This window comes from Pimephales promelas, chromosome 20, assembly GCF_988280905.1.
Source record: "Pimephales promelas chromosome 20, fPimPro1.hap1.1, whole genome shotgun sequence".
Taxonomy (NCBI): Eukaryota; Metazoa; Chordata; class Actinopteri; order Cypriniformes; family Leuciscidae; genus Pimephales; species Pimephales promelas.
The window spans coordinates 28,396,101-28,410,393 of record NC_142788.1 but is presented as its reverse complement, the minus strand read 5'-3'; the positions used below and the strand labels follow the sequence as shown (position 1 = coordinate 28,410,393).

General features: G+C 36.5%; 2 protein-coding genes across 2 annotated transcripts in view; one reads left to right on the top strand and one right to left on the bottom strand.

The window, feature by feature from the left end:
- Positions 1-9,467, bottom strand: part of tgm1l3 (transglutaminase 1 like 3) — an 89,677-nt gene extending 80,210 nt beyond the window's left edge. Inside the window, exons 1-3 of the mRNA XM_089124686.1 lie at positions 9,337-9,467; positions 8,058-8,263; positions 4,082-4,198 (exon numbers count right to left, since the gene is read on the bottom strand). The gene's annotated coding sequence lies outside the window, so the exon portion shown is untranslated. The remainder of the gene's footprint in view (positions 1-4,081; positions 4,199-8,057; positions 8,264-9,336) is intronic.
- Positions 1,136-14,202, top strand: elovl4b (ELOVL fatty acid elongase 4b). Its single transcript, XM_039652234.2, has 7 exons — positions 1,136-1,303; positions 5,113-5,203; positions 5,291-5,478; positions 7,791-7,871; positions 9,354-9,525; positions 11,446-11,573; positions 13,912-14,202. The coding sequence occupies exons 2-7, from the start codon at positions 5,137-5,139 to the stop codon at positions 14,185-14,187; spliced, it is 912 nt and encodes a 303-aa protein (XP_039508168.1). The 5' UTR covers positions 1,136-1,303; positions 5,113-5,136; the 3' UTR covers positions 14,188-14,202.
- The last annotated feature ends 91 nt before the right edge of the window (positions 14,203-14,293 follow it).

The following is a 14,293-nucleotide window of genomic DNA, read 5'->3' as shown; positions in this document are numbered from 1 at the left end:
AAAAAGTTACTAAATTCATTGAACTATACATTGAACTTACAAGAATAACAATAAGAAAGTTAAAAAAGAAGTTTTCTACGGTTTGCTGCCACCTTGTGTCTACATTGTGTCCTCACATTGGGATTAAATATTTTCAGCAACAGGTAACTCCTCAGTATTTATGGATTTGGGAATTTCTTAAAATATGTCAGGGCCATTAATTATTTTCTAATGCACGTTTATAAAAGCTACTTAAACGCCCTATTGAACTAAGCTCTAATCCTTGTTTAATATGTGAAACCGGCCTTAATATAATTACTATGGCCTAACATATGTAATTTATTATAATAGGCTAATTATTAGAAATGAAATAATTAAACCAATGTTTTTTTTTAAATTTTATACAAATTTATCCTGTCAGTGGAAAATGATCGTTAAAACACATTATACAGTAGGTATAACAACACTAGTTGTAAAAATCACTATAGTACATACATAAATGCCAATGTGATGTAGAATTGGAATTATAATTATTAGCTATGAAATCATTAAATATGAAAACAAATGTATTTATAGAAATAGAGTACAAAGTAATGATCAAGCCGTAGCAGTAGTAGCCTAGTTAAACCATAGTAATTACTGTATGTTTATAAACAAAAAATAAACTATAGGCCAGCAAACACAGAACGTTCCCCTAACGTTCCCGAATGGTCCCATGAGGTTTTTTTTATTATTTTTTTATTTTTTTTATTTTATTTTTTTTTTGGGTTGGGGACCAAGCAAGAAAGTTATAGGAACGTTCCATGTAGGTTATTTTTAGGTTCCATTTTTATAACGTGAGGAGAATGTTCCGGGAACGTTAAAACCTAATGGGAAAGTTCTAGGAACCAAAAACTAACGTTCCCAGAACCTAGATTTGTTTGCTGTATTCGAAATATGTTCGCTTAGACCCCAATAGATAATATTTAAGTTAAGACAAGCGCTGCTGATGCATAGATTAACCTCCCCCAGATAAGACAAAGCTTTGACGCCTAAACAAAGGAGTTATCCGAGCGCAACGGCATGAGCCCCACATGGCGCGACTGCGCATGCTCAGTGCCGGACAGACCGGTGTCCAGTCAGTGTCTGCTCACATTGATCAGATGCGTTTGCCTCATATGCTCCGGTCCCGTTAGTTACATTCTGTTTGCCTTCGCGTTATTATTGCCAAATCTGCGGGGTTGATGTGTTTAAACGCACACTGTAGATTTAAATCCAGACATTTATTCACTCTCATATTCCACCTGCACTGCACCTGATGTCGGCATAGGCACGCGCTCGCAAGGTAAGACTGTGTGTGGCAAAGTGCATTTTCTGCATCCGCTCAGGATTTATAGATCTACGTTCTTGTCTTGGTGGAAATGTGCATGCAGTTAAATGCAAATGCGTTCACTGCAAAATGTCAGATCTAGTTAAATCGCTTTAATGGAGATTAGTCATGTTCCCCATGGCTCGTTCAAAGCTTGATATCACAGACGAACGTTTAAAAGTTACACAAATAGCTTTTTATTGTCTAGTTCTTGAGAATCTTGCACTAGGCTAAATGAAACCCTCATCTTAACCTTTACCCTACATGTAGTTAATTCAGAAATGCACTCATAATAGCTTAAAATAAAGGTTTATTTAACAGTGCTCTTGTTACAGGTGTTGCATGCAAGTAATAGCTATAAATTATGCATAATTACATGCGACTATAACCCTAAACCAAACCCTCATCCTAATCCATATAGTAGCCATACATGTAATTATCATTACTCTGTATGTAGCCTAATTAAACTGTAATGCGCACACGTTTATGTATAGGCTAATCATTGTTACCTGTAGTCATTTCTGCCTGAGCTGAACTCATAAATCGACTTTAATTGGTGTAGCTTAACCTAATGCACTCAGATTGATTAAGAAGTAATGTTAGTTATTGACAAATAACTACTAAATCTGACTTTGCCTAAATTAAGGTACTTTTTGGATATTTGACATTACATTTGTACAGGGTGAATCTAACTCCCCAAAACACTGAGGAACGTTTATTTTATTCAGTGGATTTGCTCATATCAGTTATAGTTATCAGACTGTTGGCTATACCTATAGTTGACTGCTGCAACTTCTTTCGTTTCTGTTAAAGTTTTAGACCTCTATCGGATGTTTTTGAAGCATCTGCTGGTGATAATAACCTTCATAGTCATCATCCATTTGAGAGCTGCGGCCTCAGATGTGGGTCGCTGGGCATTTGTACACTTTAAGCTCGTAGATCAAAAGGAATTAAAGCCTGACTGACAAATGCTCGTGAAACCTGCTGACACACGCGCACGGAGGCTTTTGTCTTCACCGGGGACGGGCGGGAACTTTGCACTGTCCGGTGACATGTTTATCTTAACAGAGCTTCGTCTCTTCCGTTTTAGGGCTGGTTCGCATTTTGCTTTGAAAAACGTGAAAAGCGGGAAGTGGAAAAAAGGGGGAAAAGGTCTCGAGACGTGTCTTAACTTACTTTATTGAGCGCGAGACGAAGACGCGAGACGCTAGCGCAATGGTACAAATAAATTAAAAAAATAGCACAAATTAATGGAAATAAGCGTTATGTGTGAAATCATAGTGCGAAATCATAATTTTTAACATATTTTAAAACATTTTATGAGCAACATGTTTTGGGTGAAATACCTTTAAAGCTAGTATTACACCTAGGCCTATACAAATATATAGCCTATATATATATATATATATATATATATATATATATATATATATATATATATATATATATATATATATATACATATATAAAACGAAAACGGTATATTTATATATATTATTATTTTTCTCTGGCTGGTGAATGATGAAAACATTGACAGCCAATCAGAATCAATCCTGCTTTCAGAGCTTGAGCATTTAAAGTGACAGAATTATATCATCCGCTGGTGTGGATGCTAATATGGTTATTATATTGATCGTTTTCGGTGTGGACTGCTGTAATGAGCTCGGGCATTTAAAGTTAAAATAGTTATAGTTATCATCTAATGGTGTGTACAAAAAACATTTCCACTTTTGAATTTTTTGGGCGGGTATTAGCACTATAGAGGGGCATGTTAATAGTCAATTTTTGGTCAACGGTAAAAGTAGATTTCAAAAATTCAAAACAGCAAAAAATCAAACCAACTTTTTGGCAAACAGAAATTAGGCTACAATTAATAAATTGTATAAAAGGACAACATAAAACACATACAGTAACTTGCCTCAATATAAATGTGACGGCCTGAACCAACCTGAACTTGGTCTGTGAACAAGTTCAACCTTCAGTTAAAATCTGCCCTCATCAACTCTTCTGAATGCATGCTGATGTGATTTTATGTTAATAATGTTTACTTAATGGTAGTCTGGAAGATATAATCACAAACAATATCCTAATTTAAGAGTTAAACTAAACCATGATGTAAAACCACTGACATAACACGCATTTGTGTAACGTTTGCCTCTTTAACTGAGATAAAGCCCTTGTGACAACTATCCCCGGTCTTTGATATAATGAAAATGAATTTGTGAAACATGTTCATGACTCTGCTATTACACCTGTGTGAATGTTTTATACATTCACTAAAATAAAAATAGTCAAAACACCGACTGATTCGAAGGCATTGAGCAAAAATTATGAACAAAAGTGGAGAGAAAAGATTCTGCAGCATTTCAGGAACACTTGCTTTGATATTTTTTTTCCATCAAATCCAATGACATTCAGACATTTTAAGTATGACTTGAGTCTCATGTTTTGGGAACACCATACTGTACCTATATATGACTATATAAGACTATGTGACTATATTCGTATGCAAAATCAAAGTGTTACCTGATATACTGTAACCACAATTATTCTCTAAACAAAAAAGTCTCACTGCTTTCCTGGGAAATGTTGCTTTCGTGTTATATTTTATTTGGGAGCAGTACTGTATAAAGCTGTCCTGTTTTCCCTCAGTTTGTCTTTGTGGAAAACGCTAGGGCTGCTAAATAATGCACGGGAGACGGGCGGATTATGTAACAGCACTGGTGAACTGTGACCCAAATGAACTCCGCTTACCTGGCACTCAGGTGTGGAATATGATTTAGTTGTGACTCGATGATTTAAAGACAGCCTTGAAAAAACAGTGACGCCCACTTCTCTGTAATACACACCAGTCACTTTATGTCTTTCAATCTGGAAAAACAAATCCATAAATACAAAACACAAAAACGTATTTTTTATAATTTAGCATGGGTTGCTAAATGAAGCTAAAACCATTCCTAAAACCCTTTCCTAAAACGCATTATAAAACTATTTTTAATGCAATAATTATGACCACATTTATAAGTTATAATACATTATTATGTTACACCATTAGAAAGTAAATGCATTCAGATGTCACATATTATAACGCCTTTTAATTTTGCTTAAAATGATTAATGAAAAGATATAATACGTGCATTATGCAATGTCTTCAAGTAAAGGGTGACCAAAACACATTTTGTTGCTTGAAATAAAGTAATCTATACAAAAAAAACTTGAATTTATTTTATGTCACACTGTTAGACCTTACCAGGTTTTTTACAGTAAAATACTGGCAACACTGTTGCCAGTAATTTACAGTAAAAATGCATTAAAACTCAAGTTAACTAAAAAATACAACTTATTAGTTTTAGTGCATTTTTACAACACTGTTGCCAGTAATTTACTGTAAAAATGCACTAAAACTCAATTTAACTAAAAAATACAACTTATTAGTTTTAGTGCATTTTTACAGTAAATTACTGGCAACAGTGTTGCCAGTATTTTACTGTAAAAAACCTGGTAAGGTCTAACAGTGCAGATTGTTGCCAGCGCAATATTCCTCTTTTTTATTTATTTTAACTTGATGTACTGAAAAAAAGACAAATATACAAAATTAAACTGAACAAGAAAAATCTAAAATATAATACTAAAATACCACTGACTATTACCCATCATGTGATCAAGCAATCAAAATCCAACATTTCGTCTTGTGAAATGATCTTTGTACGACTCGCTGTCCTGAAGGAATTCATTTGATATTGTGCAAGGAAAATCACTTTAAAACTGCTTCTGTTCCTTCACAGGATAATCATCTTAGAACTAGAGCCATGGAGACGGTCATTCACTTCATGAATGACTCGGTAGAGTTTTATAAATGGAGCCTTACCATAGCAGGTGAGAATATTCGGAAACATATGTTCCTATATGGCAATATATAATTATATTTTCAAACGGAATGTGTTTTATGTGCTTAAATCTCAGACAAGCGTGTGGAGAAATGGCCGATGATGTCATCGCCGCTCCCCACCCTGGGGATCAGCGTCCTCTACCTGCTGTTCCTGTGGGCCGGACCCCTTTACATGCAGAACCGCGAGCCTTTTCAGCTCAGAAAAACACTCATCGTGTACAACTTCAGCATGGTGCTGCTTAACTTCTACATCTGCAAAGAGGTCTGTCAGCTCCTTCATGTCAATCCATTTGAATAATCAGGCACAGTTGCATGGACGTATCATCATGACAGTATGTTTCAAATGGTAATGATATCCTAAACAGTGGTACTGCAATATGTACCATATTAAGAAGTCTGCATTGTGCATTAAAGGAGTTCACTTTAAAAACAAACTTTTGCTGATAATTTACTCACCCCCATGTCATCCAAGATGTACATGTCATTCTTTCTTCAGTCGAAAAGAAATTAAGAAATTCCAGGATTTTCTCCATATAATGGACTTCATTGGGAACCAAACGGTTCAAGGTCCAAATGAGAGTTTGAGTGCAGCTTCAAAGGGCTTTAAACGACACCAGGCGATGAATAAGGGCCAAGCCATCGCTCATTTCAAAAACAAAGTTTAAGTTTTATAAGCACAAATGCTCGCCTTGCTCTGTTCTGTGATGAGCGTTCGTGACTCGTTCATCAAAATGAACAAATCTTTTTTCGAGTCATGACTCGAAGGGTCCTATAAGACCCTTATTCATCGCCTGGTGTCGTTTAAAGCCCTTTGAAGCTGCACTGAAACTCTCATTTGGACCTTGAACCATTTGGTTCCCATTGAAGTCCATTATATGGAGAAAATCCTGGAATGTTTTCATCAAAAACCTTAATTTCTTTTCGACTGAAGAAAGAAATACATGGATATCTTGGATGACACGGGGGTGAGTAAATTATCAGCAAAAGTTTTTTTTTAAAGTGAACTACTCTTTTAACTTCACAAAATCACAGCATTTTGTTTCTTGCAAGTTCTTTTGCAAAATATTTATTTGCATTCTGTGGTTCTTGCAAAAATAAGCAGCTTTGCACAGAAATTGGATACGCAAAATGCTTTTCACATGCATTCTGAGTGGAAGGCAACTTCTATACTGTGACAAAAAATATATATTTTCTTCATCAAAAGATACTTAAACATCCTTGAAAAGAGTGAATTACATTGCATTTATTTTTTTTTTTTTGGCAATATTTGCTTTATGGATACACCTTACTACATTTATGTTGAAGGAAATTGATTTTGCATGAAAAGTGAAGAATTGCACACATATATAATATAAACAGATATAAAATAGATTTACAGTAGTGGCCTAAAGTAATGTCCGGAGGGGATATTTGTTAATTAATGACCCTAGACCCTATAAGTTTGATTAAACCATCAAAATTTGAGGAATATATTTAATATTGTTTTTAATATTTTAAATATGAGGGAAGAATAAGACACTAAACTTGGTTGAGGTACTTATCGGACAAAATGATTTGGCGAACTAAGAAAACTACAACATAATCAGTTATTATCGACTACAACATAATAGGTTATTAATTTCCTCACGTTTTTGCATGTGTTCACAATTTCTTTGAATGACAACCTGGCCAAAAATGATGTTTCATTGCATTTCAAATGATGTTTCATTGCATTATAATCACACACACATACGCTTGCATATTGTTGCTCTACAGTTGGTGCGATTGCTTCTATCGCTCTCCTCATTTGAATAAAAGTGTCTGCTAAATGATTCAATGTGCATGCAAAACAATTGACTCAAAGCACAACTACGCAATATGCTGACTCAATCTTTAACAGATTTTAAATAATATTTGAATAAAGGTTGAAGATGTCAAATTTCAAAGGCCAGACATCACTTTTGTCCACCACTGTATATAAAAAACAATATAAAAAATTAATAAAATCATTATATTAAAAAATATATAAAATCATTATATTAAAAATATATAAAATCATTATATTATATATATTTTTAATATAATGATTTTATATATTTTTTATATTGTTTTTACATACAGTGGTGGACAAAAGTGATGTCCAACATTGTATATAAAAACAATATAAAAAATATATTAAATCATTATATTAAAAAATATATAAAATCATTATATTAAAAATATATAAAATCATTACATTACATTATATTATATTATATGTATTTTCACTGTGTGAAAAAACAGGATTTCAGCCCAACAATAGTGCAATAGTGTACAGACAGACCACAGCCGGGTCAGACAGTTTGGCACTAGATCACTGGCTCAAAAATAAATTGTGTCATATTTGACTTCTCACACAGAGTTGCTTGTTTCGTAAGTATTCTGCAACAAACATAAAATAAGCAATGAAAGGACACAGAAACGCACAGTCTGCATTTGACAAAAAGCTAAAGGAATAAAACTGTGGCAAATCAACCAGTCCATCGCATACAGACTTCACCTTTGACCTTTGCTTGAGCACATATTAATAATAATGAATAATGTTTTTCTCTCTAGCTGCTCTTGGGCTCCAGAGCGGCCGGATACAGCTACCTCTGCCAGCCCGTCAACTACTCCAATGATGTTAATGAAGTCAGGGTGAGAAATACACAGTCATGCCTTACTAAATGCACACACACCATACACTCCTGTTGTTTATATATATAATGACTATACAGACTAACCCAATTGAATCGATTGAAGCCAACATCTTGTAGACCGTTAGCACTCAGAGGGTATTTTACAGCTGTAAGAAAAGGGTAGAAAGTTGAGGAGAGGCTTAACTGTAATGAGGAGGAGGGAATGCAGAATCCCAGGATCGCAGTTTCACTGACGTCGCTCAGAGTTTCCTCATGCTGTTATCCTGGCATCCATCATCACCCTCATTGGCACGCTTGGTTTCCCTGATGACATGAGGACAGAGATGAGGTCAGGAGTTTCTCCACCTGTAGGACACTCCTCCATTTCCAGGGCTCGTGATAACAGTGTGCCTAAAGAGCACATTCATTCAAATGAGTCATTTTATACCTTTATCTAAAGTCACTTTAACACACCCATAAGGCAAACACGTGCGCTGGAGTACGCTTAGGTTATGTGACTTGATCAAAATGATGGTTGTGGTAGTTCTGGATCACCCCTTGTGTTTACACCTACACACATTTGTTTGCCATAGATATGGATGGATGGATGGATAGATGGATAATTGGATGGATGGATAATTGGATGGATTGATGGATAGATAGATAGATAGATAGATAGATAGATAGATAGATAGATAGACAGACAGACAGACAGACAGACAGACAGACAGACGGACGGACGGACGGACGGACGGACGGACGGACGGATCAAAATGGTTGTGTTGACAGACAGATAGATAGATAGATAGATAGATAGATAGATAGAAAGATGGATGGATGGATGGATGGATGGATGGATGGAGTGGAGATAGATGGATGGAGATAGATGGATGGATGGATGGATGGATGGATGGATGATTGGATGGATGGATAGATAGATATAGAGATGGATGGATGGATGGATGGATATAGATAGATAGATAGATAGATAGATAGATAGATAGATAGATAGATAGATAGATAGATGGATGGATGGATGGAGTGGAGAGGAGATAGATGGATGGATGGAGATAGATGGATGGATGGATAATTGGATAGATAGATAGATAGATAGATAGATAGATAGATAGATAGATAGATAGATAGATAGATAGATAGATAGATAGATAGATAGATAGAAAGATGGATGGGTGGATGGATGGAGTGGAGATAGATGGATGGAGATAGATGGATGGATGGATAATTGGATGGATGGATAGATAGATATAGAGATGGATGAATGGATGGAGGGATGGACGGACGGACGGTTGGATGGATGGAGATAGATGGATGGATGGATAATTGGATAGATAGATAGATGGATGGATGGATGGATGGATGGATGGACCGGCGGATGGATATAGATGGATGGATGGATGGATGGAGACAGACAGATGGATATAGATGTTTATTACTGGATGACAGATATCTAGTGAGACTCAGACTCGTGGTGTTCCTGCAGATAGCGTCGGCTCTGTGGTGGTACTACATCTCGAAGGGAGTGGAGTTTCTGGACACAGTGTTCTTCATCATGAGGAAGAAGTTTAACCAAGTCAGCTTCCTGCACGTCTATCACCACTGCACAATGTTCATCCTGTGGTGGATCGGCATCAAGTGGGTCCCTGGCGGACAGTGTGAGTATTCATTATTCATAGATCTAAATGTACCTAAATAACTAAATCGCTTCTATTGTTGTTAAATTAGGCCAATTGTGATTATTATAGTCTTAGCTGAGCCAATATTAAGCCTAAACCTAAAATAAAGCCAAGATACGTTGTATAATTGAACAAAGGTTTGATAGTCTCTTTATAAAGCATTTGTCATTGGTGATTTTGGACAATTGTTTTTCTGTTTTTCTAACTTTTGAGGACACAAACATTTTGTGACTAAATGTGGTGATATACACAAACACACGGCACACACACACTCTCCTCTCTCGTACATCTCTCTTTGTGAAGACATTCATTCAACTAATCACATTCACACCCATCACAACTAAGAGCCGAACCCGAACACTTACCCTAAACCTACCCGTAAACTAATTATAATAACCTAAAAACCAAGGCTTAGCCCTCAAACACGCCTTTAAAAGGATCTCAGAAATTGAGGACTTGCCCAAATGTCCTCACTTTCAATTATAGGTCAATGAAAAGATGAAAACTAGCCTTTTGGCTAACTCTGGCATATTTTGACTTGTCATGTTAATATGCACTGTCCTTGTAATAAATAAATAAATACTAAAATAATGGTAAAACTAATTTAATGATACATATTCTTCGTAATTCTTTTAAGATGTGTCTAGCCTTGCAGAAAAGTGTGCTAAATTTGTATTAAATGTACATGTGTAGTGTACTTCAAATCTTAAAAGTATATATATATATATATATATATATATATATACTGTATATATATAATAACAGAAAATTTATATTTTGCAGAAAATATAATATTAATTCTAAAGGCCACTTAAGTGTACTTAAAAAGATGACTATGTTTCTATTAATCGTGATTAATCGCATCCAAAATAAAAGTTTTTGTTTACATTATATATATATATGTGTGTGTGTGTGTGTGTGTGTGTGTGTACTGTGTATAATTATTTTATTATTTTGTATATAAAAATTCACACACATGAATACTGGTATATATATATATATATATATATATATATATATATATATAAGAAAAATGTGTTATTAATATATACAATTAATTAATATATTATAATAAAATGTATATAAATTATGTATAAATATATATACATTATATTATATACATGCAAATATTTCTTAAATGTAAACATGCATGTGTGTGTATTTATATATAAAAAATAATTATACATACTACACACACATTTATTATGTAAACAAACTTTTATTTTGGATACGATTAATCGCGATATATTTGTTCACAAGTATACATATATTTGTGAACATTTATTTGATTATACTATATATATATATATAGCAAGTACTTACTTTCCTCAAATTGTTGTTAATGGTGAGAGAACATAAACATATATAAATGTTGCTTGCTTGTAAAAATAAGTTGTACACCAGAAAGGTGGATCATCTGAAATAATGAAGGTTGATTTGCATGCAAACCATTTACAGAAAATTCTGGTCTTTTTATGTGCTTTTTGGGGCGTGACCGAGAGGAAGGAAGAGGGGATTTGAGGAAAGGAGAGGAAAGGTTAGGAGAGCTTAGGAGGTGTGGAAGGAGTACAGATGGTCAGAGGATGATAAGGAGGAACAAAGGATAATGATCTGAGAACTGTTTAGATGATTGGATGTTGTAATCTTGTGTCTCAACAAATGCTGGTGACATTTTCCAGAATATTTGATATTCAGCGCTTGATGTTAACTTAAGCAATATAAAAGTATGTGGCTCCTCATGCATCTTGAAGCAATTTACCGCATTTATGAAACTCGGATTTCTGTGGCTCACATGAATCAATTAATATTTTGTTTGTGATCATTGTCCCAAAAAACACACCATGACCTTAAAGTATCATAATATGTTTTGATGTTATAAATTACCTTTCTCCTTCTCAGCTTTCTTTGGAGCTACAATTAACGCTGGCATTCACGTGCTGATGTACGGCTACTACGGCTTGGCGGCGTTCGGCCCAAAGATCCAGAAGTACCTGTGGTGGAAGAAATACCTCACTATTATTCAGATGGTAAATAAACACTCCACATCCCTCTTAGCTCCTCAAACTGCAAAGTAGGTAACAATCATTTGATTGGCTGAAATACAACTGTGCATGGACTAATTTGTCCTGCTATTAGTTTTCACAGCTCAAGATACAAAATTCGACTGCTTAAATTTTAAATCTATTTTGGTAAATAAGCTGAATTGAGCTGGATTTTAAAGTCCCCCTGTAGTCAATAATTGTATCCCTTAAAACTCATCTTTAATCACCAAAATGACAAGTTATTTCCTTAAGGCCAATTTATACTTCTGCGTAGGGTGCGCGCAGTAGGTACGGCGTAGCATACGCACAGACGCGTCCCATTGCGCGTACCCTTCGCCGTCGCCTGACGCGCACCTCCTCAAAAATGTAACTACACGTCGCGACGACGCGGACCGCAAGATCGGTGATTGGTCGGCTTGGTAGCATCGCATTTCCTCCTACGCATTTCCGCACGTACCTTCTCACGCATTTCCATCACTGTCTATGATTTCCACACGTACCATCTCCTCCGACGTCTTCTCTCATTTCTGCCTTTCAGTTTTAGTAATTTCACTAAAGTGAACTGTTTTTCCACCTCAATAAGCTCCAACTCCAACATGATCCACTCTCTTTCAATCGCTATTGCTTGTAGTAACCTAGCCGCGAGGAATCTAAACACAGTGGAACATTAAAACTCTCCACCGCCAACTAGCGTTTCGGAGCAGTACTGCAGAGCAACAAGACCTGAACGCAGAAGTATAAATGCTCATAACGGCGTCGCCTACGTGCGTAGCCAACGCCGCACATTATGGCGTACCCTCGACGCAGAAGTATAAATTGGCCTTTAGTCTTAACATAGCTTAAGGCCAGATTCACATATAGCGCAACATGACATCATGACTTTTGCGTAAACATACACGCCACTTTCGAGTCAAGTCTCGAGTATCTCTATGCATTTTGAGCTATCCACGTGTATCCACGTGTATGCATGTATTTCTACGCCATTAACGTCCGAGTGATTCCGCGTGTCTGTACACGTCGTGAAATGTCCACGCGAAACGAAGCAAAATGTAGATCTACATCTGGGGAGCGATCTTTTTCTTTCCTAGGATGGTAAGGGAACAGTCATAAATGCCGTTAACCCCAGTGACGGTTAGGTTTAGGGACGGGGTTGAGGCAAGTCATATATTTATATATACAGTAATAACGTTAAGTCAACGGCGTTCATAAACACGCTGAAAAGCGATTATGCGTCTTGATAACACGCCAAAAATGGAAATACGAATTGGCGTGTCATACACACACTACTTCATGAGATCAGTCTGTATAGCGCCTAAAAACGCGTAGAAAACGCTGGGCGCGCAGCATTCTCCTTTTTCCAAAGCGCTAGGGCGGTTGCGCTCCGGTTGGTTCTTGTGACGTGACCTACTGGACTCGTTTGGAAAAAACGACCGCGTCGCTTCCATTATGATCGCGCATACCACGCGCCTACATTTGAAATAACGAACTGCAGCGTGCAAAAGACGCGGTACGTGAACAGGCCCTAAATGTAACTCTACACCCTTGCTGGCTCATTTAGAATATGAATTCTATGCAAATGAGCCCCGCCTCCACTCACTCACTCAGCTCAGCTCAGAGATCTACTCGTTGACGATCACACGTTGATCTGATTGGTTACAAGGTAGTGTGTGACGTCAGAAAAACCAGCGATTTCAAACTGTGTTTTAGAGACATTGTACATGGGTCGTCTTAAAGCATATTAAAAACACCACATAGACATGTAAACAACTTAATTTTCACCACAGGGGGGCTTTAAAAATGCATCGTTACTTGAAAATTTCAATGTTTTGATTGCACAATTTAATCAGTTTACAAAAATCAGTACAAAAACGGTTAGTTTAATCCTTGATTCTGATTGGTCATGATAAAACACGGCTATGACCGCTTCAGCCGGCAACGGTTCTGTATTTCACTGCGCAATACTGCAGTTCCTGTGTTGTGTTTATTTGAGAATCAATCAATGCAGATCTTTACGAATTACTTATCTTAATATTACTTATATAGATATCTAAACATGTTTAGTGAAAGGTAAAACTTTCGAAATCTCCGCGTAAACAATGCGTGACGTACATACGTACGCGATCACTTCCGGCGTCACGTTGAGACCGTTCAGTTCAGTTGGACATCAGATTCAGATCATTTCTGTACCTCATTAGTACATGTCTTAACTCATCATTAGTTCATAGTAATTATTAATTCGGGTATTAGTACATTATTATTCACGTACTATTATTGTAAATTGTTACCCAGATTTCTGTTACACACCCGTTTGCTGTGTTTTTAGATCCAGTTCCACGTGACCATTGGCCATGCCACGCACTCTCTCTACACGGACTGCCCGTTCCCGGCCTGGATGCAGTGGGCTCTGATCGGTTACGCCGTCACGTTCATCATTCTGTTCGCCAACTTCTACTACCAGACCTACCGCCGCCAGCCACGGCTCAAGTCAGCCAAATCTGCCGTTAACGGCGTCTCCACGGCGACCAATGGCACCAGCAAGGCACCGGAGATCACGGAAAACGGAAAGAAACAAAAGAAAAGAAAAGGAAAACATGACTGAAAAGAAACACGGAAACACTGGGTCTCAAAGGGTTCAAAAATGCCCATGTAACCTCAACCATTACAGACTGTTTGGTAATTGTACAAACGAAATTGGTCTTTGTTTT